Here is a 27,823-nt window from a genome sequence, read left to right as displayed (position 1 = left end):
CCTCTGAGCTTCCTTATATTCCAGAACTTAGGCAGGAGGCTAAAACAAAGCAAGAGTCTGCGGAACAGATGAACGTGTGGATGGACATCGAGGGTGGTCCAAATCTGCATAGCTGGGCACCTAGTGTAGCACGTGTCTAGTGCCAAAGGCCCAGGTCCAAAACTCCCAGCTAGGCCAATGATCATCCATGACTTTGACAATCATTTAAACCCCTGAATCTCTGTTTCCTCATCTGTAAAACGGGGATAGTGACATCTACTCCACCGGGTTATTTTGAGGATTAAAGAGATAACGCATAACGTCCACATGTGGTAAAAGACAATGGAAGCTATGGTCATAACGTTAGGGCTGGAAAAAAAAAAAGACCACCTAGTGGGTAGAGAAAAGCAACAAAATGACAATGTAAAATTCAGGACAGTGGGATTACCTCTCCGAAGGGGAGAAAAGGGAATGCAATCAGGAATGAGCAGATAGGGTATTAGCAATGTTCTAATTTTTACGTTGGGTGGTGAGTATATGGGTGTTCATTTTATTACTATTCGTTAAACTGTAAATGTATGTTATACATACTGTTTTGTAAGTATACTTCCAGTTAAACAGAAACATTTTAAAAAGAAATCAACAGACATCAGGACCACCTTCTATTGTTCAGTAATGGTTTCCTACATATCCCCAGCCCTTTGTTTTACAGGCTGCTGAGCTCCAGGGAGGCCCTGCTGTGGTGGTAGAAAAGGCTAGGGGGTGGGGGGAGGGACAGATGAAAAGGATACAGTGTTTCCAGTGAGTGAATGCCCGCCTCAGAGCCATCCTCCGGGCCAGCCCCTCCACCCTGGCTTGCTGGGCGTACAAGCTCTCCTTCCGCTCCCAGGCCCACTGCCAGTCACAGAAGCGTGTCTGGAGCACAGTGACCCGGTGGAATCGCTCAGCCATCTCTGCAACAAAAAAAAATCACCACGTGCTGCCCCCTGCAAGGTTGAGATGAGCTGGAAGCATCTTTCATGTAAGCTGTACCCTACTACCAGCGGACAGCAGGGATTCAAGGCTGTTCTTACAAAGCATCCTAAAATCAGTCTGTTTAGGCATGGGAGGGCTATTTGGAAGCCCTTAGTTATACCTCTTCTTTCCAAGAGAAAAGGTCTGTTATCTTAGGGACGAGATGCTATAAAATCAGTTATAGCAAAGAGTTGAGGCTTCTAGTTAGCTACTGAGGAGCCGGAATGGCAGCTACTGCTTTCAAAGATGACTCTTACTTTTGACTCTTACTCTTTGTCTCTCGGGTAGGACTTTGGGGAGTGAGGTCAATGACACAACTTGGTCACCATGCTGGCAAAGGTGTTTGCTAGCTTTCAGCCAGGCTGATCCTGGCTGCCAGGGTCCCCTGCTTTTAACACTAATTAGCCAATGGTCTGATGAACTAACTTAAGTCCAGGAAGTGGGAGGGAATTGGTCCTGGAACTCGATGCTGAAATGAGAGGCACATTAGTCTACAGCTTATCACACTAAAGAGCTTAAGGTCTTCAGCTTCCAGGCTTGGGCAACCAGACAGTGGGTCTCTGGCCATTATCTTCAAACAGACACATTCAAACTCTCCCAAGAGACAGTGCTGGCCTGGCAACCCAGGAGGGTTCTGCAGGGAGGCCGAGGTGAAAGCCAGCCAGCGTCTAGCACACCGCTTCACTCACTTCTGTGTGAGCTCCAGAAACCAAAGTACAAAAAGTACCAACAATTGAGACCTATGTATTATCACTTACGAACACTAACTAGGAAACTAAGCTGTAAGAATAGTGTTAAAAAAAAAAAAATCAGGGATGCCTCGATGGCTCAGTTGGTTAAACCTCTGCCTTGGGTTCAGGTCATGATCCCAGGGTGCTGGGATTAAGTTCCATTGGGCTTCTTGGTCAGCAGGGAGTCTGCTTCTCCCTCTGCTGTGCTTGCGCTCACTGACAAATAAATAAAATCTTAAAAAAAAAAATCAACATCATAAATCACATGGACTGCATCACTGGGGAGACACAGAAACAATCCAAATGTCGATAGAAGGATGGCTAGATAGCATATTAAGGTAGACCATTCCACAAAATGCAGACAATAAAAAAAAATTTATGAAGACTACTTAAAAATATAGGTAATATTGTTAGTTGTGGAGGAAAAAAGCAAGATACAAAGTTTTAAGTATCATATTAATCATAATAATCACACTACTTATAGGAGAATTAAATCCTATTGAGAAAATATACGTAATAAATAAAATCTTAAAAAAAGGGGGGGTTGCCTGGGTGGCTCAGTCAGTTTAATATCTGTTTTTGGCTCAGGTCATGATCTCTGGGTCCTGGGAAGGAGCCCTGCGTCAGGCTTCCGGCTCAGTGGGGAGGAGAGACTGCTTCTCCCCGTCCTTCTGCCTTTCCTCTGGCTCCTGCTCCCTGCTCCCTCCCTCCCCCTCTCTATCTCTCTAATAAATAAATAAATAAATAAAATCTTAAAAAAAAAAAAGAAAGAAAAAGAAAACAAAACAAAAAGGAAAAAAATATGTGTGGAAAAGAAGGCCAGAAGGAAATAACTTAAATGTGAATTGAGGATGATGTTTCTCCTTGATCTCTTCCCCCCACCCCGCCGAATTTGTGGCATAATATGATTGTAACTCTTCTAAATAAATTTGCAACACTGGCAGCGCAAGAGTAGAAATTGTGACGTGCCCCTCTGTCTCTAGAGCCTGGGACCTTCTGCTCACCCCTCCGCTGTCTCTTCACTCTTCGGGCCCCCAAGTATTTGAGCCAGGCCTTCAGGGATTTACACTTTTGCCAGTGCTGATGGTGTTTCACTGCCAAGACCATTTTCCGTCTCTCCCTCTGGACCTGCAGGAGCTGTTCCCACCACCGTGACCAAACCTGAAAACCAGAGAAAAGGAGACAATCAGAGAAGAGGCAGGAAAACAGATGGGAGGTATGGGTGAGGGAAAAGAGAAATAGAGACACACTGGAGAAGCTAAAACTGGAAACAACGACGTGGCAATGCTCAAGGAGGATCATGATCTACGGGAATTTGCAGTGAAGGGCTCTTTAAGAAGGGCATTCTACTTCCGGAAGTAGAATGGATGAAAGAACAATGAATGAAAGAGCAACAAGGGAAAGAGGAATAATAAAATCAACTAGTAGACAAGAGGCAGGGAAAACCTAAGGGGTGATATACTTAAATCTGATCTGAGACAGGGGAGGGTCTGCCTTTTCCTTCCAAGTGGGAGGAAGCCTACTGTCTCAAGCACATTAGTTTCTGCGAAGAGTTAGCTATGGAAGCTGAGGGCCTACAGAAGGATTCCCTCAAGACTATCTATAAATGTGCACCCTTAGCAAAGTCCTTGTGTGCGCTTGGCAATATGCATCCCTAGTCTGAAGCGGAAAGTCTCAGATGACGACCTCATTATCTTCCTTCCTTAAACCTGTAACACCTCTTCTTTCCTTCCTCTCAGCTGAATACCATTCTTCCTATTTCACCAAGAAAATAAAAGCGATCAAAAGAGAATTTTCCCAAGCTCCTTCCCCATCTACCCACCCACCTGCCCACAGGCTCTGCCTTCTCTCTGGCTACTTTGAATAAAGTGTCTGCGTGCTCTTCAATCAGAAGTCACTCCCAACTATGGACACATCCCATCGTCTCTGACCTTCTCAAGCTTATCACTGGCAAATTCCCCCTTCTGCATCATAGATTTTCACCCTCAACTAGGTTTTCTAAAGCAGCATATGAATGTGCTACTATTTCTCCCATCCTCAAAAGCAAATCTCTTCAGGGATACAACCTCTGATTGGACCCTAGACCTGCCCGTAAAATAGCAATAATCTATGGTTTGACTATGAACTGTACTTTAGATATTAGATCAATATTCAATGTCGTGGATAAGATGATATTGTGATTATGTAGGAGAACGCCTTAATTTTAGGAGACAGAAGCTGAAGTATTTAGAGTTAACTTTTATGTCTGCAACTTTAAAGCCACTCAGGAAATGTGAGAAATGTATTGATATACTTAGAGAAAGCAAATGTGGCAAGATGTTAGCAATGGGTTAAACTAGTGACTACAGTATCTACCTTTTCCATCATTTGGTATTTGTCAAAAATAAAAAGTTGGGTGGAAAAGATTAGGGTCACAGAAATGCTTTCTGAAAGGAATAAATCAGATTTTTGAGCAAGCCACCACTAGACCACTTTGGCATCCAGCTAATTCTCGAGTTCTTTCCTTTCCAGACTCCTCAAAAGAGTGGTCTATTTTCTAATTTCTCTTCCCCGAGGCAGGCTCTCATGAACCCTCTCCCCTTCAGGCCTACTGAAACTATTCTTCCCAAGCCCATCAATGATCTATTCTTCCCAATCCCATCAGTGATCTCCACATTGTTCAATCCAAAGGTCAAATCCCACTCCTCACCCTCCCTGACCTGCCAGAAGCATGTGATGAGGCCAGTCATGCCTGTGGATTCTCCAGGCTACCTGCAGTCTCACCTTTATTTCTCCCAGGCTGGGTCCTGCAACCCCTCTTCTAGCTATGCTTACTCCCTGTGTGCTTTCACGCAGTCTCATGACTTTAAATACCAACTGCAAGCTCAGGACTCCCAAATTTACAGTTCAGGTCTCGACCCATCCTCCATACTCCCCAAATATCCAACTGCTTCCTGTATAGTTCCTTGGGGGATATTCAAAAGGCCTATCAGGTTGAAAATGTGGCGCTCAGAATGGAGCTCATCTTTCCGGACAAAACTGCTTCTCCCTCCATCTTCCCCATTTTACTAAATGGCCATTCCACTGTTCTAGTTACTCAGGCCAGAAACCTGGAGTCACCTTGGATTCTTTCTCTGAAACTTCAGATCTTAACTATCTATTAGCAAGTCTTGTCAGCACTACCTTCAATGTACACCCAGAATCCAACACCATCTTGCTATCATCCTTGTGTAGAATCTCACTTGGGATTTTCTTTCTTTCTTTTTCTATTTTTAAAAGATTTTATTTAATTATTTGACAGACAGAGATCACAAGTAGGCAGAGAGGCAGGCAGAGAGAGAGGAGGAAGCAGGCTCCTTGCTGAGCAGAGGGCCCGATGCAGGGCTTGATCCCTGGGATCATGACCTGAGCCGAAGGCAGAGGCTTTAACTCACTGAGCCACCCAGGTGCCCCTCACTTGGGATTTTCTAATAGCTTCTTGACTGTTCTCCCTGTTTTCATCCTTGATCTTCTATGGTCTATTCCTAACACAACAGCCAAAACCAGGGATGCAAGCCCCTCTTAGACCCCACAATTTAGCCATACGGCTCCTAATTACCTCGGACCAGAGTCACAGAGCCCTTACTTATTGTTTAAAAAAAGAAAAAAAAAAACCACCTGTAAAAATGCCTTCGGGAATAAGAAACTTGCCTTTTGAAAAGTCTGTGGGATGCTGTTCCACCTGAGATAACAGACACAATGTGCTGTGTTTGCATGAAAAAATAGTAATAGCATGCAGGTTAGTGATAATCACAGGATGTGGAACTTTTGCCTTTATACTCTAGAGAGGATACTGCTAATGTCTTCTGCTAAGAATGTTTTACAGTTTTGTTTTACAGTTCTGGTCCCCTAGAACAAACGGGTCCTTGAAACAGAACAACCACCTCACTACAATCACAATGAAACCAGACAGGGACATGCCAGAAGGGAGAAGATGAACAAGAAGGAAAAAATGTTACAGCTGACCTAACCCTAATCAATCAGCATGATCCAAGACCCTGAGATCCTTACTCTGAATTTCACCCTTTAACACCCCCACCCCTGCTTGTAAGCCATAAGGGAGTCTGGGACTCTTGAGCATTAACTCCCTGTTCTCTTGGGTGGCACCACACCAGCAAATAGTCTATCTTTCTTCCCTGCAAAAGCCTGTGTCAGTTGTTACTGGCTTGCGGCTCACTGGACGCATGAACTCTCGTGTGGTTTGCTACAAAGCCACAGCAATCCTTTTTGGTTTGTTTTGATTATGTCACTTCAATCTCTCCTTTTTATAGGACAATTTTCCTCCCTGCCCTTTTTCCTCTTTCAGGCCACCAATTTCTTTGAGAAACTAGGTCGTTTATCCTATAAAATGTCCCACACTTTAGGTCCGGCTGATTGTCTCAAGGTGTCTTTGCCTTGTTCCCCTGATTCCTGTATTTCCTGGAAACTGATAGAAAGATTAATGTTAGGCTTGGTTGGAATCATGTTCAAATTTCTAGGCAAGAACACTTCTCATATGGTGCTGGGGACTGCCCATTACTTCGCCATCATGAGGCACATCACAGCTGGCTGCCACAGTTTTAACAATGTCAAGACGATCCGCGGCTTCAGATGTCAACCTGATCCCTCCATTTTATTTCCCCACTGTCCTCCCACTCTGTGGTTGCTGCTTAGATCCATTTTCTCAATAGGGGTAGCAGAACAGCAATTTTCTCATTCCAGTACTCCTGTAGCTACTAACTAGAATTTTATAAAGAAGCCTACTCTCATTAACCCTCAGGTTTTGAAAGATATAGCTTATATAGGAAAGGCAGGATAAATGCTTGATTTTTGCCTTCACTAATTTTCAAATTGAGTTAATGCTCTAATAACCCCAATATGTGACCAGTGAGTTCCTTCCTCTCCCCTCATTATACATGCATGAATTTTTATATATTTGATGTGCTTTCAATTCACTGCACTCATTATTCTTCTGGATGTCCCAACTGATTTATCATTAGTCTAGGAAAGTCCTTTGGCTCCTGAGTCCTTCTGACACAAGCCCATTAACCTTTGTTCATTTCCTCACTCTCCAGCAAAGTGTATCCTAGGCCTATGACATGGGTGATATGCATATCTTGCTGCAGATCAGGAATCAGCCATTTCTCCAAAAAGCCTCTGTTTCTTTTAGCCACGAAATAACAGAGCCCATGACTTGGGCACTGGGAATACTACATGCCATATATTCTTTGCTGCTCACTCCTTCTAACTTTTCCATAAATAAAATGAGAAATACATTTCTTTTTTTTTTTAAGATTTTATTTATTTATTTATTTGTCAGAGACAGAGGGAGAGAGAGTGAGCGAGCACAGGCAGACAGAGAGGCAGGCAGAGGCAGAGGGAGAAGCAGGCTCCCCGCCGAGCAAGGAGCCCGATGTGGGACTTGATCCCAGGACGCTGGGATCATGACCTGAGCCGAAGGCAGCCGCTTAACCAACTGAGCCACCCAGGCGTCCCGAGAAATACATTTCTTAAGGTTAAAAAATATCTTAAGTCCCTACCGATATTAACATTTCCAATCTCAGATTATAGGGCTTTTATTTCCTTTCTTTTATATTTGTAATCTTTTCCTTGACACTAAAAATCATGATTCCTAATGACACTGCCGTAAGTTACTTGTTTTATCTCACGATGTAGCTATAATAGTTTCAACATGACTATTCTAAACCTGCCACTAACAATAAGACTACTGAATGTAGGTTTCAGATTTCCTAGCAGTTCTTTGTGTCCTTAGAATGCATTCCACTAGGGATGAAGAGCCAAAATATTGCATTTTAAAGTTACTTGCAGTAATTATTTTCTCTGTGTAGTCATGGCTACGAGCTTAGGTTTGTTTCAGCGTGTTTTAAAATTCTGGGGATTGATTTCTCTCCTTTTTGATTTGCTTGTATTTTTTTAATTATATAAAATATTTATATGGTTCCAAATTTAAAACTGTATAACAAAGTAAATTCACAAATATATTTTGTTCCCTCCATCCCACTATGGGTAACCACTTTTTGTTAGTTTTGGATTTATTTTTTCCATTACTTCTTTAAAATTTAAGTGCACACAGACAAACACACCCACACACATAAACATACACCCCCTTTCCTCCCCAAAGGCAGCACACAATGAACCAGAGGGATCCCATTAAGAAGGAGATGTGATCGTATCACCCTCACTCAAAGCCAGCAGCTTCTCACCTCCACTGGAACAAGAACGTAAAGCCTTTATGGGCGCAGGTGTCTCCTGCGTTGTTACCTCATGACCTAATCCTTCCTATTCTCTCTCTCATGCTCATCAACATGTCACAAGATATATCAAGTTCGTGGACGGGATGACTCACAGTATCATAAACCTAACAATTTTCCCCAATCTAATGTAAAAAGCCGGTGCATTGTAATAAAAATCCTAGTAGGCTTTGATGTGGAACTTGAAAGTTGATCCCAAAATTAATGAGAAAGAGTAAAGAAGAATAGCCAAAAGGATTTGAAAAAGAACAAAAATAAAAAAGATCATCCTTTTCCATATACAAGAACTTAAGAAATAAGGGTGCCCAGCTGGCTCAGTCAGAGGAGCATGGGACTCTTGATAGTGAGTTTCAGCCCCATGTTAGGTATGGAGATTGCTTAAATAAATACCTGCTTCATTAAATCACAACTAAAACAGTGTGGTATTGGCTCAGAGACAGCAATACAGAGCAATGGAATGGAGAGCCCAGAACAGACCCATGAAGAAATGAGACCCTCGCTCTATAATGAAGGTAGATTAATAACCGGTATAAAAAAGATAAAGGATGGATGAATGAGCAAACAGTGTTACAGCAATTAATTACCCATAAGGAAGATGACAAACTGAGACCTTTTTCATACAATTTGTAAAATTAAACCCAAAATACATTAAAGACCAAACTGATAAAAGAATAAATTAGGCTAGATTGAGATTAATAATAGATTGAGATTAATAATATCTGCATGAAAAAAAAAAAAAGGTACCATAAGCAAAGCAAAAAAACAAGCTACAGATTGGAAGAAAGCTCCTGGAAGGTACAGAACACTCAAAAGATGAGTAAGCAGAGTCTACAACAACGTCCACAAATCAGTGTTCAAAAAGAAAAAGCCAAATAACCCAAAGAAGGAAAAAAAAAAAAAAAGATGGAGGGATGTGAACCAGCCCTTCTGAAACCCAAATGCAAACAAGCATCCGTAAAGATGCCGGGCCTCACTGGGAATCAGTGAGATACAAGTTAAAGTGACAATGAAGTTACCACTCCACACACAGCCCACTGCTGAGGAGGACCAAGTCTGACCATGCAAAGTGCTGAGGAGACTGAAAGAAAGGGAAACTGAAACATAACCATGCAAACTGGCACTGGAAAGCACTGGACAATCTGTAGTAAGGATGGAGAGATGAATAGCCAATGACCCAACCATGTGACTTCTAGGAACCAGACTGGAAAATCTCTCAGACTCTTGCACAAGGATCTATGTTTAAAAATGCTCTCCGCAGCAGCGTTTGTAATTGCAAAAATGTAGAAGTAATCCGTAGTTCATCATTAGTAGTGGTACCACTACTGAACAAGATCAACTGTGCCCACCCATACAACGGCACAGTGCACACGGTTAATAGGTATCTACGTCCCTACAAGGGTAAGCCTCACAAACACACTGCTGCTTCTAAAAAGGAAACTGCAGAGGAAATGTACAGGATGACATCATTCATAGATCTCCTAAAGACACGAAACCGGAACATTTCTTCTTTGTGGGTACGTATACGCGTATTTCTACAAGTGCAAAAGACCACGAGAGGATGATGACCTTGCATCCGTGCAGGGCCCACCTCTGAGGTGGAACGGTGGCAGAAAGGGGGAAAGGTAGGGTTTGAGCCATGTCTGGGCAGGTGTGGAGCATGCTAATACCTTTTAATCTAGGTGGTGGGTACTTGGGTACCTGTTCATGTTTTTATCAACGTCTTATATTTAGTTTTCTATGTTTTAAGTACATTTATAAAAATTTCCTGTATCTCAGGATGCTCTGCCCTGTCTAGTTCAGAGATGTTTTGAGGGTTCAAAGAAATGCCTTAAGCGGAACTTCTTGGTAAGCTGTATGGTACTTATTAGACACAAGGCATTATTGCTCATAATCCACACAATTAAAATTTGGTCTTAGAGTCTCACACAGCTTTTGGTCCACATCAGTATGATCTTGATCATCACATTTTTTACTGGATTTGATTCTAAGTGACTCCTGGCTGTTTTAATTGTTAAATCCAACTGCTAACCATGAAAACCTGCTATCACTAAAAATATTCAATCAAATCTGTAGCAAGCTTTGAAAACAACAGTCCAAAGGGAATTCTGAAAGTGTTCTAAGCAATAGTAGCACCAGCAGAATGAATTTATAGGCCCTCAGAGTGGCTCTTTGGAAGAAAAAACACTCACACAGTTGTAGTCCCCCAGGAACAGAAAATCAGTCTCACTATGTTTCCATGTTGATGGCATTTTCACATTTATTCAGTTTCCTCTCCTTCCTGAGATCACAAGTTTATTAAGAACAATCCAGCAGGATGGGTAAAAGAATGGCTCTGCAGCTGTGAGGCTGCTTGGGTTTAAACCCTAGATCTGACCTTTGCTAGGTGTCTGACTTGCATTCAAGTTATTTAACCTCCTTAGTTTCCATAATTAATAATATGGGACTTTAAAAAATAACTGAGGGGCACCTGGCTGGCCCAGTCAGAAGAGCATGCAACCCTTGATCTCAGGGTCATGAGTTTGAGCCCCACATTGGGTGTAGAGATTGCTTAAAAAAAAAATAAACTAAAGAAAAAAAAGGAATTATGAAAACTAATTGAAATAATGCATGTAAAGCACTTAGTCCAACACCTAGGGTTAAGTTAGACCACCACAAATGCTATTTGCCATTGCTGCTGTTCTTGTTACTATTATTATCACTGTCAAAAAATATCTTATTTCCTTGCCTCTTTTTACCTCTGAAGACCTCATGAGCTCAGAGGTAAGCAATTCTTTTCTCTTAAAAGTTAGATAATAGGGGCGCCTGGGTGGCTCAGTGGGTTAAGCCTCTGCCTTCGGCTCAGGTCATGGTCTCAGGGTCCTGGGATCGAGCCCCGCATTGGGCTCTCTGCTCAGTGGGGAGCCTGCTTCACCCTCTCTCTGCCTGCCTCTCTGCCTACTTGTGATCTCTGTCTGTCAAATAAATAAATAAAATCTTTAAAAAAAAAAAAAAGAAGTTAGATAATAACATTTAGGCTTTGCATACCGCATGGTCTCTCTGTGGGAACTATTCAACTCTGCCCTTGTAGCCTAAAAGCCGCACTGGACAATACATAAATGAAAAGGTACAACTGTATCCCAATAAAATTTTATTTATAACAACAGACAGCACACCAAATATGACCTGCGGGCCAGTTTGTGGACCCCTAGCCTAGATGATTGCATATGTGAATTGCATGTGATTTCCACATACTGCATACGTTCGCATAGCCTATGAAACATGTTATCAGATTAAAAAGAGATTTAGTATAATAACACACTTCCTTTTTTTCCCCTATTTCCTGTTATATTCTCTATAAATGACTTGGCAGACCCAGAATACCCAGAAGACCCCAAAAGTGACAGAAACTCAGTCTATCAAAGGTCATAAGAAAGTTTCACTACAGCATCGTCTTGATACAGATGTTAGGCCTTTATTACTGACCAAAAACTAGAGGCTTCCTCTAATATAAGCAAAATTATATTTAGCAGCCAGGTTTTCTTTATTGTCTTAGTTTCTTTTCTGCCCTCATTATTTTCCAACTTGCTGCAGGAAAACAGTAACAAGGAAATAAAGAATATACTGCTCTTTCTTTAATCGTATTTATAACTAATTCATAAATCCCTTCCCAGCACCATAATCAGCAGACACACTGTGCAAACCAACTGGAATCACATTCAGCATCTTCCCATTAGCAGCTTCTTTCCGTTGAACCCCAGCCTTCTGTGTTGCTTCTGCCCTCCACCCCCTGCCCAGCTCCCTTCGCTGCAGGGAGGGCCCAGGACAGAGGCAGCAGCATGACGGCCAGCCCTCTGCTTGGGAGTCCAACCCCACCTTCCGTGGGTGTAGGGCTTGACCACATGGACAGAATATACCAAAACCACAGTCGGCTGCACTCACCTGCAGCTGGAGGCTCAGTGCCCTGTGCTTCACAGCTGACGCAAGCAGGGCGTGGCCCACACGCACCTGTCCCAGTTGCTGCCTCCACTGGCTCCACCACAGCCTGCCAAAGAGCAAATCAAAGATGGAACCAGTCAAAAAAAGGCCACCCAGCAAAGAGAAGGGCAGCAAAGGATCCTCGGCTCAAGTCCCTATCCCTCTCTGTGCCAGTCATCTTGACTGACATCTGCTGGAACCACCGCTGGAAAAAAAAAAAAAATAGAGAAGTAGATCTAGAATAGCTAGTTAAGGGTTGGAAACTGATGGTTCCTAAGGTTCCAGCCTTAGAAACTACAGACATGCTCTATTTGGAACTACACAGGTTTGAAAAATGTATTTATAAATTATTGCCAACATTGAAAAAACAGGAGATTTTGCAGAATAATCTGCAAAACACATGGTTTTTAGATTTCCAGTCTTGGCTTCTTCTCTGCTTATTTTCTAATTAGCTGTAGGAAAATAGTAGTGAGGAAATGAGAGTTTGCAACTTTTTTTTTCCCCACAGAAATACTCACTTTGCTCAGTTACTCTAACCTAGGAAAATCTTTCAGTCCTCCTAATCTGGGCCAGGCATAGCTGCAACACTCACTTCAAAATCTCAAACAATCTTACATTACTACTTATTTTTTAAAGCATTTAGAGAATTACAAGTTCCCTGGATGCAGCCCCAGCACCCAGTATAGTACTAGGAAATTTTAAGCTCCCAATAAATACACACTGAATAAATAAAATTATGTAAAAATATCTCCCACAGGCTCTAATAGAAATGCATACTTATTAAGCATTTAAAAATATCTGCCAGGATGCCTGGATGGTTTGGTCGGTTAAGCATGTGACTCTTGATTTCAGCTCAAGTCATGATCTCAGGATCCTGGGATCGAGCTCCCCCAAGTCGGGCTCCTTGTTCAGAGGGGAATCTGTTCCTCCCTCTCTTCTCTGCCCCTCTCCCCAACTCATGTTCATTCTCCCTCTAATAAATATCTTTTTAAAAATTTGCCAAATAAATGTTAAATAAGTTATTTAAAATAAAGATTTTTTAGGTGTACTGATGTTCTGGACACTGTGTTAAATACTTTAGATATTACCATATTTATTTCCCATGACAACCCTGAAAGACACTTACTGGTGAGCCTGTCTCACACATGAGGAAAGTGAACTGTGGAGAGGTGAAAGGACCCAACACTGCATTGACATGGATTTGACCGTGTCAGTCTAGGGTTCTAAAGTCAAAGTTTCTGCCCTTTTCCCTACTACATAGAGGATCTAGCTCTTTTGAGATTTTAATATGCTGCCATTCAGGACACCAAAGGACCACCAGAGATAGCACGCAGCGGGATCAGTCCCATTATAAAGTAGTTTATTGTTACACATGTCTGGCTTTTGAAGTCATCTAACTTATGTCCCTCCGAGGTGTGCACAGAGCTGATGAAAGGCTGGGTAGGGCAGTTAAGAGCATGGGCTCTGGCATCAGAAAGATGGGTAGGTGAGCCCTATTTTGCCGAATACAGCTTATATAAGCTTGGGCAAGTTATTCAACCTTTCTGAGAATCGTATGTATCTTCATCTTCAAAAAAACAGTATTTAGTTTAGTTCACAGTGACGATTATATGAGAATTTACATTAGAAAAATTAACACACACAAACTCAACACAGGTTTAGAACACAGCGAGTACTCAATTAGTGTTACTTCTGATTGTATAGTTGAACAAGTTGCCAATAAATATTTATTAAGCATCAATTATGTCTGAAGCACTGTTTTTAAGGTGGGTTTTTATGCTTCGTGAGACAAGGCTAAGGTAAGATGATGGCAGCTAATCTGTAGGGCGAAGGAGCGCACTCACCACAAAATACTCCGCTGCCTAAACTCATGGGCAGTGGTCTGCATCTGAAGTTTGGTTCTTCGAAAAACCACGTAGATTAGCCACGACTTCCAGGCCTGCCGCATCTTTTGCCTTGCATCTAGATGCACCAAAAAGATTTTTAAAAAGGAGTAGGGAGAGATACATTACTCTGGGTTATGATAAAAGCTCATGGGCATTCTGTATTCATTCCTCCTTTCGAAGTTCTAAATTCCTCCGGACTTCAAGTGCCCCCTGGTGGAAAAGTTGTGAAGCTTTAAATAAGGATGCAAACACACGTGAAGAATGGCTCTATGAGGGATGACATTTATAAAACAGGAAAATCAATATACTGCACTGTTCAGAAATCTTTTGTTTTAAAGCCCTTATTTTTAGAGATATGTTATATAATATTTAAAGATAAAATAATGTGAGTAACAAAAAGCAGAGAAGTGAGACTGGTCTGAGTTGGTAACTGTTGAAGCTGGATGACAGGTACATGGAGATTCATTACTCCATCTTTTAATTTTGTAGATATTAGAGATTTTACACAGTACAAAGTTAAAGGAGAAGAAGAAATCATGTCATAAAACTTACTGTTTGAAATGATAACTGTAAAGTAGAATAAGCAAGACAAAAGAACGCGATACCATCTATACCTGCTTGAAAAACAGAATAAAAGGGACCAGTAATGATCCTGGAGAAAAGAGACTTTACTAGATATGGGAACTGCAAAGGTCCATAGGTCTCCCTTGGTGGTAAATCCCACTTTCATTATCAAAGTAATCACTAATGAAATAAATTTCTGTTCCTTTTACAACAAAAAGGAGAAAGCAAAATTATGTCAACCATTTTCAGGAGATTCTCCAAAATGTGATTAGCAGGATGAGAACTATATTTATATTTCATAGCAATAGACAAGTCAAGTCAAAACAAGGAGAACTTAACATGTAGCTTCCTCAGGCCCCTTGGGCAATGCTGTTGTGGTTTAGAGTCTGGGCTCCTGAGTGAGACAAACCAGGTTTTAATATGAACTTGTCACTGAGCTGAGTAACCTCGCAGAAGTTCCACATCTCCAAAATGGTACCTTACCTACCTACCTTAAAGGTGTATTTGCCAAGAGTAAATGAGGTCACTGATAAAAAGTGTCTCCAATAAATACAAGCTGTTATTTTCTGAGGGTGGTAGCCAAGAATCTGCATTAATGTTCTCTGCCCTGATTCTGGACAATCTGAGAACCACACTTCCCTAAGGCCTGAAAGTACTTGCTACTTTTTTATCTAACAGTACAAGAGTGACTGAAAACTACAGAACACTCATGAAAGAAATTGAGAAAGACACAAAGAAATGGAAAAACATTTCATGCTCATGGATTAGAAGAACAAATATTGTTAAACTGTCTATGCTTCCCAGAGCAATATATACATTCAATGCAATCCCTATCAAAATATCATCAACATTTTTCACAAAGCTGGAACAAATAATCCTAAAATTTGTATGGAACCAGAAAGACCCTGAATAGCCAAAGGAAAGTTGAAAAAGAAAACCAATGTTGGAAGTATCACAATCCCAGACTTCAAGCTCTATTACAAAGCTGTAATCATCAAGACATTACGGGGCTGGCACAAAAACATACACATAGATCAAAGGAACAAAACAAAGAAACAAGAAATGGATTCTCAGCTCTATGATCAACTAATCTTCAACAAAGCAGGAAAGACTATCCAATGGAAAAAATAGTCTTTTCAATAAATGGTGTTGGGAAAAATGGGCAACCACACGTAGAAGAATGAAACCGGACCATTTTCTTACACTATACACAAAAATATACTCAAAATGGATGGAAGACCTAAAGATGAGCCAGTAATCCAACAAAATCCTGGAAAAGAACACAAGCAGCAATCTCTCTGACCATGGCCGCTGCAACTTCTAGCTAGATATGTCTCCAAAAGCAAGGGAAATAAAGGCAAAAATGGGCTATCAGGACTTCATCAAGATAAAAAGCATTTGCACACAGGAAATAGTCAACAAAACCAAAAGACAACTTATAGAATGGGAGAAGATATTTGCATATGTTTCAGATACAGGGTTAGTATCCAGAATCTATAAAGAACTTACCAAACTGAACACCCAAAGAACAAGTAATCCAATAAAGAAATGGGCAAAAGATAAGAACAGACATTTCTCCAAAGAAGACATACAACTGGCCAGCAGACACATGAAAAAATGCTCCACATCACTCAGCATTAGGGAATAAGTAAAAATCAAAACCACAATGAGATACCACCTCACACCAGTCAGAATGGCTAAAATTAACAAGTCAGGAAACAACAAGTGTTGGCCAGGATGTAGAGGAAGGAGAAACCTCTTATACTGCTGGTAGGAATGCAAGGTATTGCAGTCACTCTGGAAAACAGTATGGAGGTTCCTTAAAAAGTTAAAAATAGAGCTACCCTATGACCCAACAACTGCACTACTAGGTATTTATCCCAAAGATACAAAAGGGGCACCTGCACCTCAATGTTAAAGCAGCAGTGTCCATAATAGCTGGAAAGAGTCCAGATGTCCATTGACAGATGAATGGCTAAAGAAAATGTGGTGTATAGATACAATGGAATATTATTCTGCCATCAAAAAATGAAATCTTGCCATTTGCAATGATGTAGATGGAACCAGAGGGTATTGTGCTAAGTGAAATAAGTTAATAGAGAAAGACAATTATCATATAATTTCACTCATATGTAGAATTTAAGAAACAAAACAGAGGAACACAGAGGAAGGGGTGGGTAAAACAAGATGAAATCAGAGAGGGAGACAAACTGGAAGAGACTCTTAACCATAGGAAACAAACTGAGGGTTGCTGGAGGGGAGGTGAGTGGGGTGATGGGGTAAGTGGGTGATGGGCCTTAAGGAGGGCATGTGATATAATGAGCACTAGGTGTTATATACAGCTGATGAATCACTGAACTCTACCTCTGAAACTAATAATACACAGTATTAATTAACTGAATTAAAAAAATTTAAATTTAAAAAAACAGTGCAAGAATGAACTAACACTCCCTGAGGTCAGTGGGCATGACCCGAGACAATTGTCATACATCAGAAAGAACTCTTCTTTTTTAAAAATATTTATTTTAGAGAGAGAGAGAGAGTGCCCACACATGCACACACACACACAGGCATTGGCGGGGGCGTGGACAGTCTTAAGCAGACTCCGCCCTCTCATGACCCTGAGATCACAACCTGAGCCACAACGAAGAGTTGGACACTTAACAGACTGCACCACCCAGGCACCCCCAGAAAGAACTCTTTTTACCTGAAGAATTCAAATGATTTTTCTTTCTACTCCATAATATAGTTTTACTTATTATAACTGCAAATAATAAAAGATAGCAAAATGCCTATTCCTGAAATAAATTAAAAAAACCTTAACAAATTTAAGAGAACTGAAATCACACTAAGTCTGTTCTCTCATTCCTATTGGGGTAAACTAGAAAATTAATAAAAATATTTTGAACTATTACTATAAATATAAATAGATATTACAAAGTCCCCAATATAGGACTAAACACACTTCTAGATAATCTGTGGGTCAAAAAGGAATGGAAATTAGAAAACATTTCTCAGGGACGCCTGGTGGCTCAGTCAGTTAAGCATCTCCCTTTGGCTCAGGGTCCTGGGATTGAGTCCCGCAGGGAGCCTGATTCTCCCTCTACCTGCCACTCCCCCTACTTGTGTGCTCTTTTGCTCTCTCCCTCTTTCTCTCTCTGGCCAATAAATAAATAAAATCTAAAAAAAAAAAAAAAAAAAAAAAAAAGGAAAGAAAACATTTCTCACTGAATGAAACAGAACTGTAAATATTAAAATCAGAGGGGTGCAGTTAAAGCTGTGCTTAAAGGTAACTTAATTACAGTAAATGTTTGTGTTAGAATAAAGGAAAGGCCTCAAATCAATCTCAGCTTGCATCTTAAGAAACTAGAAAAGAAAAGAGCAAATTAAAACCAAACCTTGCAGAAGTGAGAGAATATAAAAACAGGAACAAAAATCAAGGAACTTGAAAACAGAAAATCAACAGAAAACGAATATAGAAGCTGGTTATTTGACAAGGTGGATAAAACTGATAAAGCTCTAGCCACACTTACAAAAATTGAAGGCTAAAGACATAAATGATCAATATTAGGAATGAGAGGAGCTATCACTATAAGTCCCGTAAACATTAACATTATAATAATGGAATAAATACTTCAAATGACTATACCATAAATCCAACAACATATTTAAAATGGACCAATTCTGGGGCGCTTGGGTGGCTCAGTGGGTTAAGCCTCTGCCTTCAGCTCAGGTCATGATCTCAGGGTCCTGGGATCAAGCCCCGCATCCGGCTCTCTGCTCAGCAGGGAGCCTGCTTCCCCCTCTCTCTCTGCCTGCCTCTCTGCCTACTTGTGATCTCTGTCTGTCAAATAAATAAATTAATTAGTTTAAAAAAAAAAGAAAGAAGAGGTAACCTAAACAGTCTTACATCTACTCAAAAACTTGAATTCAAAGTTCAAACTTCTTCAACAAAAGAAAACTCCAGACCCAGATGAATTCACTAGAGAATTTTACCAAATATTTAAGAAATACTACGAATTCTACAAATCCTTTTTAGAAAATAGAAGACAATGAAACACTCCCTAACTCATTCTATGAAGCCAGTATTACCCCAAACCAAAATCAGACAAAGACATTATAACAAGAGAAAAGTACAGGCCAATATCCTCATGAACACAGATGTAAAAATCCTAAACAAAAAAGTTAGCAAATTGAACCCAGCAATATATGAAGAACGGCATTAATCTGAGGAATATAAGGCTGGTTCAAAATCTGAAAATTGCTCTGTTTCACCATATTAATGGACTAAAAAGGAAGAGCAGTGGATCATCTCAATAGATACTGGAAAAAATCATTTGACAAAATTTAATGCCTCTTACTGATAAAAATATTCAGAAAACCAGGAATAGAACTTAACCTGACAAAGGACATCTATACAAAACATACAGCTAACAACATATTTAATGATTAAACACTGAATGCTTTTCCCTTAAAATCAGGAACAAGGCAAGGATGTCCATTCTGACCACTCCTATTCTATTAGAAGCTCTAGCCAACGTATTATTACGTCTGCAAAGGAAGGAAAAAACTGTCTCTGTTCATACGTCACTTAACTATCTGCATAGAAAATCCCAGAGTGAGTTAAGTATCTACCTTTGGCTCAGGTCATGATCCCAAGGTCCTGCAGGGAGTCGCCCTCTGCCCTTCTCCCAGCCTGTGCTTTCTTGTGCTCACTCTCCTCAAATAAATAAATAAAATCTTTAAAAAAAAAAAATCCCATGGACAGGTGCCTGGGTGGCTCAGTGGGTTAAGCCGCTCCCTTGGGCTCAGGTCATGATCTCAGGGTCCTGGGATTGAGTCCCGCATTGGGCTCTCTGCTCAGCAGGGAGCCTGCTTCCCTCTCTTTCTCTCTCTGCCTACCTCTCTGCCTACTTGTGATCTCTCTTTGTCAAATAAATAAATAAAATCTTTTTTAAAAAATCCCATGGACTCTACAAAAAAGCTTCTATAACTAATGAACTTAGCAAGGTTGGAAAACATTGGAAAAAATCTTTGTGATTTTGAAGCAGGTGGAGTTCCTATACCAAAAACATCCATATCAAAAACAATCCATTAAAAAAATTGGGTTTTACTAAAATTAAAAATTTTTGATCTGCAAAGACACTGTTAAGAGAATGAAAAGACAAAGAGAGAGAGAGAATGAAAAAACAAGCCACATTCTGGAAGAAAGTATTTGCCAATCATGCTTTTCACAAAAGACTTGTAGTAATCAGAAAATGTTTTTAACAAAACTCAACAAGAAAACAACCAATTTAAGAGGACAAAAGATCTTGAACAGATTCTTCACCAAAAAGAGATATAAAAAGCAAGTAATCATAGGAAAAGATACTCAACATCATTAATCGTTAAACACAAATTACAGCCTAAATGAAATATTTCCACACACCTAGCTGAATAGTTAAAATTTTATTTTAAATGTTAATACCAAGTGCTGGTTAGATGCAAAACAAGTAGAACTCTCATCAATTGCTGGTAGGAATGCAAAATGGTACAATCAGTACCATTTGGGAACCAGTTTGGCAGCTTCTTATAAAGTTAAATATACATCTACTGTAAGATCCCAGCAATCTTACACCTAATCACACTAGATAATTATGCCTAGATAATCTACCCAAGAAAAGTATTCACATAGGAAACTATACACAAATATTTATGATTTATAATTCATAGTGTCTAAAATGGAAACAACTCAGATGTCCTTCAATCAGGGAATGGATAAACAAACTTTCATACACACCTACTATGCAGTATACAGAATACTACTCAGCAAACTGAAACATGCAACAACTCAGATGAATGTCCAATGCATTATGCTAGTTGAAAGAAGGCAGCGCCAAAATACTACCTACTAAATGTTTCCCTTTATATGGCCTTCTAGAAAAGGAAAGTCTATGGTGATAACTGATCAGTGGTTGCTAGGAATCAAGTGCGGAGGGCAGGTGTCACAGAAGGTTACCACAAGGTCAGGAGTAATGGAATTTTCTGTCACTTGATTGTGGCGGTGGCTACACAGCTACACAGCTATGCATTCCTCAAAACTCAAAGACCTGCATACCAAAAAGAGTGATTCTTACTTTGTATAAATTAAAAAGGACACAACACAACATAAGCAACTTACCAGCTAAATACTGAAACAATGCACCTGCCTCAGGAACAGCTTCTCACATTTTGGGAAAATAGACAAGGGAAGGAAGAGCCCATGAGACAGAAGGGAACACTACATGGGGAAGATGATACTTGAAATGGGCCCACTGGAAGAACTGCAGGGGCAAGCACGGAAAGATATCAAAGTACATATCCAGTGTGGCAAGGGCATACGGTGTATGGAAGGTAAAGAAGAGAAAAGGTGAAGACCTTGTATGCTATACCAAGGAGTGCTGACTTTATTAGCAAAGAGGAGCCAAACGAATTTATATGCCCAGGAGTGACATGATCTTACCTATGTCTTACCACTATTATAGCCATGTGGACAATGAGAAGGGAAAGAAAATAAATGCAGAGAGATGAAGGAAGAGGAACTTATAAAACTTTGGGGGAAAGGAGAGGATGAATTGGGCAGTAGTGAAGAAAAGATGAATTCAAGTGACACGTCGGAGAGCCGTATTATAAACACAGATAAATGAATGACATGAGGCATGAGGAATGGATAGGCCATGCCTCAGTAAGGTTTCTCACTTAGCTAGGAAAAGTAGGAGGAAAAGCAGATCTAAATGTGGGGCAGTTAAGTTTTATTTGTAACTTGCTGAGTTGGAGGTGGCTGCAAAGCATTCACGTGAAATGGGTGTGAGACAACTGCTAATGCAGGCAGAACTATCATTCTGAAACTCAGTGCCTTAGACTTTCTCTTAGACTCCCAATATGGGTCTCTGGACTCAACTCACAGAGGAACCAGATACTGACCAGAGCTAAAATGGCCACAAGATCACTAAAGGGCAACCTGGACAAAGAAGACTAGAAGTGAGCACTGCAACTTGACACATGACCAGCTAGACAACCACCCCAGGTGCTGTGGGAGGGCAGGAAGAGCCAGTTCACAGAAATCATGCTTAAATGAGTTGTAGGTGCCAAAACCATGACATATGGAGAAAACCAGAGGGATATGACCGTAGAGGAGTTCTTGCTCAGAGATAAAGATTCTGGATAATAGGAAAGGGATCAAACAAATGTTCCCTTTGACCTGGAGTTATTTTCTCTCAGAGGTAATGTGTACTTGTCTTCCCCAAGAGCTTCTGTAAAAGTAAATGTGGGCTCTCCGGAAACTAGGAAAAAGAGAAGGGCCTTCCTCAACTTTATAAAGAATATCTACAAAAAGCCTATATCATACTAAATGATAAGAAACTCAAAATTTTCCCACTAAGATCAGGTACAAGGCAGAAATGACCCCTCTCAACTACCTTTCTTTTTTTCAAAGATTTATTTCACTTATTTTAGAGAAAGAGAGAGAAAGAGAGGGGTGGGGGAGGTGGGTAAAGGCGCAGATGGAGAGGAAGAGAGAAACACAAGCAGACTCTGTGCTGAGTACAGAGCCCAATACAGGGCTCAATCTCAAGACCAACGGTGAGATTAGACCTAAGCTGAAACCAAGAGTTGGACACTTAACTGACTGTGCCACCCAGGTCCCCTCAACTACTGCTTTCCAACATCATACTAAAAGTTCTAGCTAATGCAACAAGAAAAAGCAATAAAAGTATAAAGATTGGGAAGAAAGAAGTAAAATTATCTTTGTTCACAGTAAAATTGTCTGTATAGAGAATCCAAAAGAATTGACAAACAAACAAAATTCCTGGAACTAATAAGCAATTCATAGCAAGGTTGAGATATAAAGTTAATATAAAAAAGTTAATTGCCTTCCTATGTACCAGCAATGAACAAATGGAATTTGGAATTGAAAGCACAATAACATTTACATTAGCACTCTCAAAAATGAAATCATCAAGTATAAATCTAACAAAATATATACAATGTCAATATGAGGAAAACTGCAAAACTCTGACAAACAAAATCGAAGAACTACATAAATGGAGGAATATTCCATTTTCGTGGATAGGCAGACTCAATATTATCAAAATGTCAGTTCTTCCCAACTTGATCTATAGATTCAAAGCAATCCGAAACAAAATCCCAGCAGGTTATTTTATGGGTAACAACAAACTGATTAAAAGTTTACATGGAGAGACAGAAGACCTAGAATAGTCAACACAATAATTTTTTTTTAAAGATTTTATTTATTTGACAGACAGAGATCACAAGCAGGCAGAGAGGCAGGCAGAGAGAGAGGAGGAAGCAGGCTCCCTGCTGAGCAGAGAGCCTGATGCAGGACCAGATCCCAGGACCGTGGGATCATGACCTGAGCGGAAGGCAGAGGCTTTAACCCACTGAGCCACCCAGGCACCCCAAGCCAACACAATATTAAAGAACAAGGTTGAAGGAATGATATTATCAGACCTCAAGACTTATTATAAAGCTACAGTAATCAGAACAAAATGATATTGGTGAAGGAACTGACAAACTGATCAATGGAACAGAAGAGAGGGCCCAGAAGCAGACCCATGTAAATACCAGGTTGTTGACAACTTATCTTTGACAAAGGATCAGGAGCAATACAATGGAGCAAAAACAGTCTTCTCAACAAATAGTGCAAAAACAAATGGACTTAGACATGCAAAAAAAAAAAAAAAAAAAGAATCTAGTCACAGATCTTACATTCTTCAGAAAAATTAACTCAAAATGGATTACTAACCTAAATGTAAAACACAAAACAATAAAACTCCTTGACAATAACAAAGGTTGAAAACTCAGATAACCTTGGGAGTGATACAACACAAAAAGCATGATGCATGAAAGAAAAATTTGATGAGCTGGATTTTAATGAAATCGTTTTGGGGTGCCTGGGTTTCTCAGTCATTAAGCGTCTACCTTCAGCTCAGGTCATGATCTCAGGGTACTGGGATTCAAGCCCTGCATCAGGCTCCCTGCTGGGTGGGAAGTCTGCCTCTCCCTCCCCCACACCCCCTGCTTGTGTTTCCTCTCTCACTGTGTGTGTCTCTCTGTCAAATAAATAAATAAAATCTTTGAAAAAAAAATTAAAAATGTCTGTTTTGCAAAAGACATGTAAAGAGAATGAGAAGACAAGCCACAGACTGGGAGAAAATATTTGCAAAAGACATTTGATAAAAGATTGTTACAAAATATACAAAGATTTCTAAAAACTCAACAAGAAAATAATCCAACTTAAAAAATGGACAAAAGATACCTCAGCAAAAGTATACAGCTGGCAAATAAGCACATGAAAAGATGCTCCAGGTCATATGTCATCAGAAAATAAAAATTAAAAACAAGATACCACTACACACCTATTAGAATGGCCAAAACCCTAACACTCTCAACACCAAATGCTGGTGAGGATATGGAGCAACAGACACTCATATTCATTGCTAGTGGGAATGCACAATAGCACAGCCACTCTGGTAGACAGTTTGGCAGTTTCTTACAATACTAAACATACTCATCATATGACCCAGCAATTGCAATCCTTGGTATTTATCCAAAGGAGATGAAAATTTATGTCCATACAAAAACCTGCACATGGAAAGTTTTATTTGTAACTGCCGAAATTTAGAAGCAACCAAGATGTCCTTCTCAGAAATGGATAAAGAAATTGTGGTACATCCAGACAAGGGAATACTATTCAGCACTAAAAAGAAATGAACTATCAAACCATAAAAGATAAGGAGGAAACTTAAGTGCAATTACTAAGTAAAAGAAGCCAATCTGAAAGGGCTATATACTATATGATTTCAATCATATGACATTCTGGAAAAGGCAAAACTATGAAGACAGTAAAAATTTGCTGGGCACAGGGAAGATGGGTGCTTGGATGGGCACCTAGGTGGTATATCGGATGATCGTCCAACTCTTGGTTTTGGCTCAGGCCATGATCTCGGGGTTGTGGGATTGAGCCCCGCATTGGGCTCCATGCTTTACACGGATTCTGCTTGAGATTCTCTCTCCCTCTTCTTCTGCCCCTCCCATTCATGTTCTCTCTCTCAAATAAATAAATCTTAAAAAAAAAAAAAAAAGTTGCCAAAGGGAGGAGATGAGCTAAACAGGTAGAGCACAGAAGATTTTTAGAGCACTGAAAATACTCTGCATGATACCATAATGATCAATACATGTGTATAAAAGGGACAACACTGGGGTGCCTGGGTGGCTCAGTGGGTTAAGCCTCTGCCTTCAGCTCAGGTCATGATCCCTGGGTCCTGGGATCGAGCCCTGCATCGGGCTCTCTGCTCTCTCTCTGCCTGCCTCTCTGCCTACCTGTGATCTCTATCTGTCAAATAAATAAATAAAATCTTAAAAAAAAAGGGGGGGGACAACACTAAGAGTGATCCATAATATAAACTATGGACTTTGAGTGATTATGATGTGTTGATGAGGGTTCACTATAACAAACATACCGCTTGGTGAGTGAGGTTGATAGTGGGAGAGACTAGGAATGTTTGGGGGAAGAGGTATATGGGTAATCACTCTATCTGCTCCTTAATTTTGCGCTATGAACCTAACTAAAACTGCTCTCAAAAAATTAAGTCTTCATATAAGAAAATCATATAAATGAAGGCATTTTCTTTAAACATGTACTTCCTTTTCTCACCATGATTCTCAGCTCTAATGTACTTGATCCTCATCTCGTGCTGCTGATGCACGTAGGTCCTCCAGGTCTGGAACATCAGGTTGTACAAGTAATATCTGAGGAGGGGAAAAAAAAAAAGTAAAACATTTAAAAAAATGTTTATTTATTTATAATATCTATATCCAATATGGGGCTTGAACTCACAACCCTGAGATCAAGAGTCGCATGCTCCACAGACTGAGCTACTCAGGTCCCCAAGTGGCATTTCTTTAAACCAAAAAAACTCTTAGGACGCCTGGGTGGCTTAGTTGGTTAAGCCGCTGCCTTCAGCTCAGGTCATGATCCCAGGGTCCTGGGATCGAATCCCACATTGGGCTCCTTGCTCAGTGGGGGCCCTGCTTCTCTCTCTGCCTCTACCTGCAACTCTGCCTGCTTGTGCTCTCTCTCTCTCTCTGACAAATAAATAAATAAATATGATCTTTTAAAAACAAACAAACAAACAAACAAAACTCCTAATTCAATATACCCAGTCCATTCTGTACTCAGAAAGTAACACGGATACTTCTAATACAAAAAAGCCATATCTATATCTTTTTAATTTTTTTAGAAGATTTTATTTATTTGACAGACAGAGATCACAAGTAGGCAGAGAGGAAGGCAGAAGGGGGGGAGAAGCAGGCTCCCCATGGAGCAGAGAGCCCTATGTGGTGCTCGATCCTAGAAACCTGAGATCATGACCCGAGCTGAAGGCAGAGGCTTAACCCACTGAGCCACGCAGGCATCCCACATATCTGTATCTTAAGCTAAAATTTTATTTCCCATAGTCACAGTGAAACTTATTCTCCTTGATGGAGAGTCGTTCTCCTCACCTTACAGTATCACTAAGGAAAAATAGACTTTGAATTATATGTGAATAACTTCACATTCTCCTTACCTTACTTAAAGTATCACTAAGAAAAAAAAATGGGCTTTGAATTATATGAGAATAACTTCACCTTCAGCATCACAAAGCTGTGACATTTGGAGTGACAGTCATACCTTTATCACCTTAATCATCCACATTATTAATATAAAACATTACCTCTCTTCTGCACTAAACATGGTCAATGACACTTTTCCTTTGTCTTTTCCTTCTCAATACATACACTATACACATTAAGACTGTCAGTCCCTCTGTATTTTCTAACCCATTTCCTAAGACTTGATTTCTTTTTTATAGTAAATAAGTAAAATCTTATTTATTTGAGATCAGCACAGCAAGAGAACGAACACATGCAAGGGGAGTGGGAGAGGGAGAAGCAGGCTTCCCACTGAGCAGGAAGCCTGATCCAGGCTTCAATCCCAGGACCCTGGGATCATGACTTAAGCCAAAGGCAGTCGCCCCATAAGACTTGATTTCGTACTCTACAAGCTTATTAGAATGACTCAACATTGTCTTTATTTTATCTGAAATATCCACAAATCAGAAACCCTGACCCAAAGAACCTAAATAAAGAAGTGATTATGAGAGTAAATACTATTTTTAAAAGATACAATGTGTAAGATACATTAATTTTTTATTGTATAAAAAAGGTATAAAATGTGTATTTGATAGAATTCCAATTTTTACTTTTTCCTCTACTGATCCCTGGGAGTACCAATGTCAAGATTTAGTTTTTTCTTTCTATTTCTACTTCCTTAATGTCCCATATCGGGCACATATTTTCTCCTATAATCAATAAAATTTAAAACAACTTATTATTTTAAAAACATGGAACACTCTCAGAATTAGAAATTATACATAAGTGAGAGTCAGTGAGAAAACCCTATTCAAATCATTAACAAGAGCAACAAGAGGTATTTCTATGTGTGTGTGCCCACATGCACATGTGCTTGGGTTTAATTTAGGACTTTGATCTTATCTAAAAAGAGTTTGAAGAAAAACAGAAATAGGATTCAAAACGTTTCTCCAACCAATGCAATCCATCACATTAACAGAATGAAAAAAAAAGAATCATAGGGTAACCTCAACAGACACAGAAAAAGCATTTGACAAAACTCAATAATCATTAATGATAAAGATATTTAACAAATTATGGATAGACCAGACATATCTCAATATAATAAAGGCCATATAAGACCAGCCCACAGCTAACATCATACTCAAAAGGAGAAAGGATGAGAGTTTTTCCTCTAAGATGAGGAACAAGACAAAAGTGTCCTCTCTTACCACTCCTATTCAACATAGTATTTGAAGTCCCAGTCAAAGCAATCAGGAAAGAAAAACAAATAAAAGGCATCAGAATTGGAAAGGAAGAAGTGAAATTATCTCTATTTGTAGGCGACATGATTTTATACAGAAAATCCTAAAGATTCAGACCTAAAACTATTTAATAAAAAGTTCAGTAAACTTGGCAGGATAGAATATTAACACTCAGAAATCAGTATCATTTCTATATACGAACAGTGAACTATCTGACAAATCAATTCCATTTATAATAACATCAAAAACAATAAAATACTCTGTAATAAATTTAACCAAGGAGGTGAAAGATCTCTATTCTGAAAACTATACAACACTGACGAAAGAAATCAAAGACACAAATAAATGGAAAGGTATCCCATATTTATGGATAGGAAGAATTAATATTATTAAAATGTTATTAAATTATATAATTTAATTGCATAATTAAGTGTTAATATTAAAATATTATTAAAATTATTAAAATGATACTACCAAAATCCATCTATAGATTCAATGTAAATTCTATCAAA

At 39.7% G+C, this 27,823-nt stretch overlaps 1 protein-coding gene across 1 annotated transcript in view; it reads right to left on the bottom strand.

Moving 5' to 3' along the window:
* SFI1 (SFI1 centrin binding protein) overlaps positions 1–27,823 on the bottom strand; it is an 89,711-nt gene that overhangs the window by 37,040 nt on the left and 24,848 nt on the right. The window contains 5 exon segments of the mRNA XM_032883184.1: positions 771–932; positions 2,729–2,885; positions 11,912–12,014; positions 13,792–13,909; positions 25,091–25,185. Of these exon segments, the coding sequence (XP_032739075.1) occupies positions 771–932; positions 2,729–2,885; positions 11,912–12,014; positions 13,792–13,909; positions 25,091–25,185 (635 nt within the window).

Source organism: Lontra canadensis, unplaced genomic scaffold, assembly GCF_010015895.1.
Source record: "Lontra canadensis isolate GAN:19392208 unplaced genomic scaffold, GSC_riverotter_1.0 scaffold87, whole genome shotgun sequence".
Lineage (NCBI taxonomy): Eukaryota > Metazoa > Chordata > Mammalia > Carnivora > Mustelidae > Lontra > Lontra canadensis.
The sequence above is the reverse complement of the archived record's forward strand: the minus strand, read 5'-3'. Positions and strand labels throughout refer to the sequence as shown.